We start from the raw sequence: 2,311 nt of genomic DNA, 5'->3' as shown, positions 1-2,311 counted from the left end.
TTTCTCACTCTTATTTTGGATCATTTTAAGAATTATCCCTAAAAATAATTGTGGAATATAAAATTAAATAAAAAATAAATAGTGAAAGAAACATAATACTACGTTTTTGCCTAGAGATTTACATCCACCGATACACGCGTATGCCACGTGTCGAACAAGATCAACAACATATGTACTGACGAAACCTCAGCAATTGCAAACCCAATGCTACAAATACAATACAATCAAAGCCTTTTAACTTCAATTTCATCTTCAATGGCAACTACTCTGGGAGGTTTACACAACTCATCGTCGTCTTCAAACAGCGCCGACATCGACAATCTCGCTCGTTTCGCCGTCGATGAGCATAATAAAAAAGAGGTCTGTGTTACTTTCATCTTATGTTGATGCAATCGTTAATTTAGTTTGTAAGTTATATATTATTAGGGATTTTGAAGGAAGTTGTTCGTTCGATCATGCAGTTAGTATAGTTTTCTCAATTTGGGCCAAAATTGAAATTGATTTGATATGATGAGAATTAGGGTTTTGATGTAATTGTTGGTGATGATTTTTAATCTTATGCTCGATCCGAAACCAAAAAAGTTAAAAACCCAACTGAATTAACTGAACCGAAACAAAAATTGACGGTTTGTTTTTATGTTTTCTTAAAAACAGAACTTTCGGTTCGGATTCAGTTTTGCGTGTAACTAAAACCGAAAAAAACCAAACCCAGCCGGACTTTAGACTTTTTTTTATTTATTTTAAATTCATGTAATTTATAGCAGTTTACCATATAGTTTAAAGCAAATATTTTATCCCATATGTATAATAATCAATTAATTATTAAAAATAAAAACATTTATGCCAAATTTTTAGCCAACTTTTTTTTTCCGGTTCCTAATTTTCAAGCCCAAATGGAAAACCCAAAAAATTCAAAACCAAATCCAAAAAAAAACCGAGAAAACAGAAACCGAACGATTTTTAAAACTCAAAAACCGACATTTCTGTTTTTGTCCGGTTTTAGACCGAACCGAACCAACCCATGCACACAGTGATTTAGAATTACGAACAGAGAATTGCATACCTAAGGTTTTGAGAAAGTTATTATTATTATTATTATTAAAGATAAATTTATTAATTAAGGATTTCTTTTTGCAGAATGCAATGTTAAAAGTTAGCAAGAGTCGTAAAAGCGCAAGAACAGGTGGTTGCAGGCACTTTGCATCATCTTACATTGGAGATCGAAGATGCTGGAAAGAAGAAGCTATACCAGGCCAAAGTATGGGTGAAGCCATGGATGGACTTCAAGGAGTTGCAGGAATTCACTCATGTTAATGAACCAGCCACCGACACAGACGGTGACGGTTCAGGATATCAGTCAGTTCCGGTTCATGATCCTGCGGTTCAAGAGGCTGCAAATCATGTTCTCAAGACACTCCAACAGAGATCCAACTCGTTGTATCCTTATGAGTTTCAAGAAGTTGTTCATGCAAAAGCTGAGGTATGCATCTTTTTTGTTATATGTTTTCATTTGACCGTTAAGAAAATATTATTGATGTTAAAAGTTATGTGACAGACTGTGGATGGATGTGCAAAATATGATATTCTAGTGAAGTTTAAAAGGAATGATAAAGAAGAGAAATTTAAGGCTAATTTGCACAAGGATGACAAAGGGGTCTTTCATCTTAACCACTTTGTTCAAGACCATTCCTAGTTAATATTGGTTCAGGACTCTTTTGAGGTATCGCGTGTGCTGTGTGTTTTATTTGTAATAATAATAATACCTAAATGCTACGCTTTTGTTTGCAGAATATGGCCCTTGTTTGTGTTTTTTTTTGTTTGATTAGAATTTAGAAGTGTCAAGTTGACTCATGTAGTTTTGAATGTGTCGGTTTCGGTTATGGTCGATCAGCTAACAGGACAATCAGGTAAAATGTTCGGATCAACTGAAACAGACTTGACCCGTTTTAAAGTATAATGATATTACCTTTTTTGACCCGCTAGTTTTGTAGCTAGTTTTGTATCGATCCATTATTTAGCTTCTCTTTTTGGCAGCCAATACATACGTTAAATCCTGGATTCTACAGATTTTTGAGTGACTGTCTAGAAATTCTGTATGAAGTTTTTACTGTTATATTTGTTTATATTGAATTCATTTTTTATCCAGGTTAGTGCTTTTGATTAATATTCGTGAAATTGATACCTTATTTTTGTAAGGTATATTAATCAATCAATCATACCGAGTGGAGTCCCACCAATAGTAAAATTATAAGTAGGGTCTGGGAAGGGTGGGATGTAAGCACGCCGTACCTCTATCCAATGGGATAGAGAA

The 2,311-nt window shown here is 34.1% G+C and overlaps 1 protein-coding gene across 1 annotated transcript; it reads left to right on the top strand.

Annotated features, from left to right (window-relative positions):
- Nucleotides 1-252: 252 nt before the first annotated feature.
- Nucleotides 253-1,810, top strand: LOC143601467 (cysteine proteinase inhibitor 12-like). Its single transcript, XM_077078869.1, has 4 exons — nucleotides 253-360; nucleotides 1,054-1,068; nucleotides 1,154-1,480; nucleotides 1,556-1,810. The coding sequence occupies exons 1-4, from the start codon at nucleotides 256-258 to the stop codon at nucleotides 1,691-1,693; spliced, it is 585 nt and encodes a 194-aa protein (XP_076934984.1). The 5' UTR covers nucleotides 253-255; the 3' UTR covers nucleotides 1,694-1,810.
- The last annotated feature ends 501 nt before the right edge of the window (nucleotides 1,811-2,311 follow it).

This window comes from Bidens hawaiensis, unplaced genomic scaffold (genome assembly GCF_021521415.1).
Source record: "Bidens hawaiensis isolate Kalapana, Puna unplaced genomic scaffold, B.hawaiensis_p1.1 tig00056336_1, whole genome shotgun sequence".
Lineage (NCBI taxonomy): Eukaryota > Viridiplantae > Streptophyta > Magnoliopsida > Asterales > Asteraceae > Bidens > Bidens hawaiensis.
Note: the sequence above shows the minus strand (reverse complement) of the source record. Positions and strands in the feature narration are given on the sequence as shown.

Coding starts and splice junctions, on each gene's coding strand:
- LOC143601467 (XM_077078869.1), top strand. CDS start 256: ATGGCAACTACTCTGGGAGGTTTACACAACTCATCGTCGTCTTCAAAC. Junction 1,481..1,555: donor TTGTTCATGCAAAAGCTGAG/GTATGCATCTTT, acceptor GTTATGTGACAG/ACTGTGGATGGATGTGCAAA.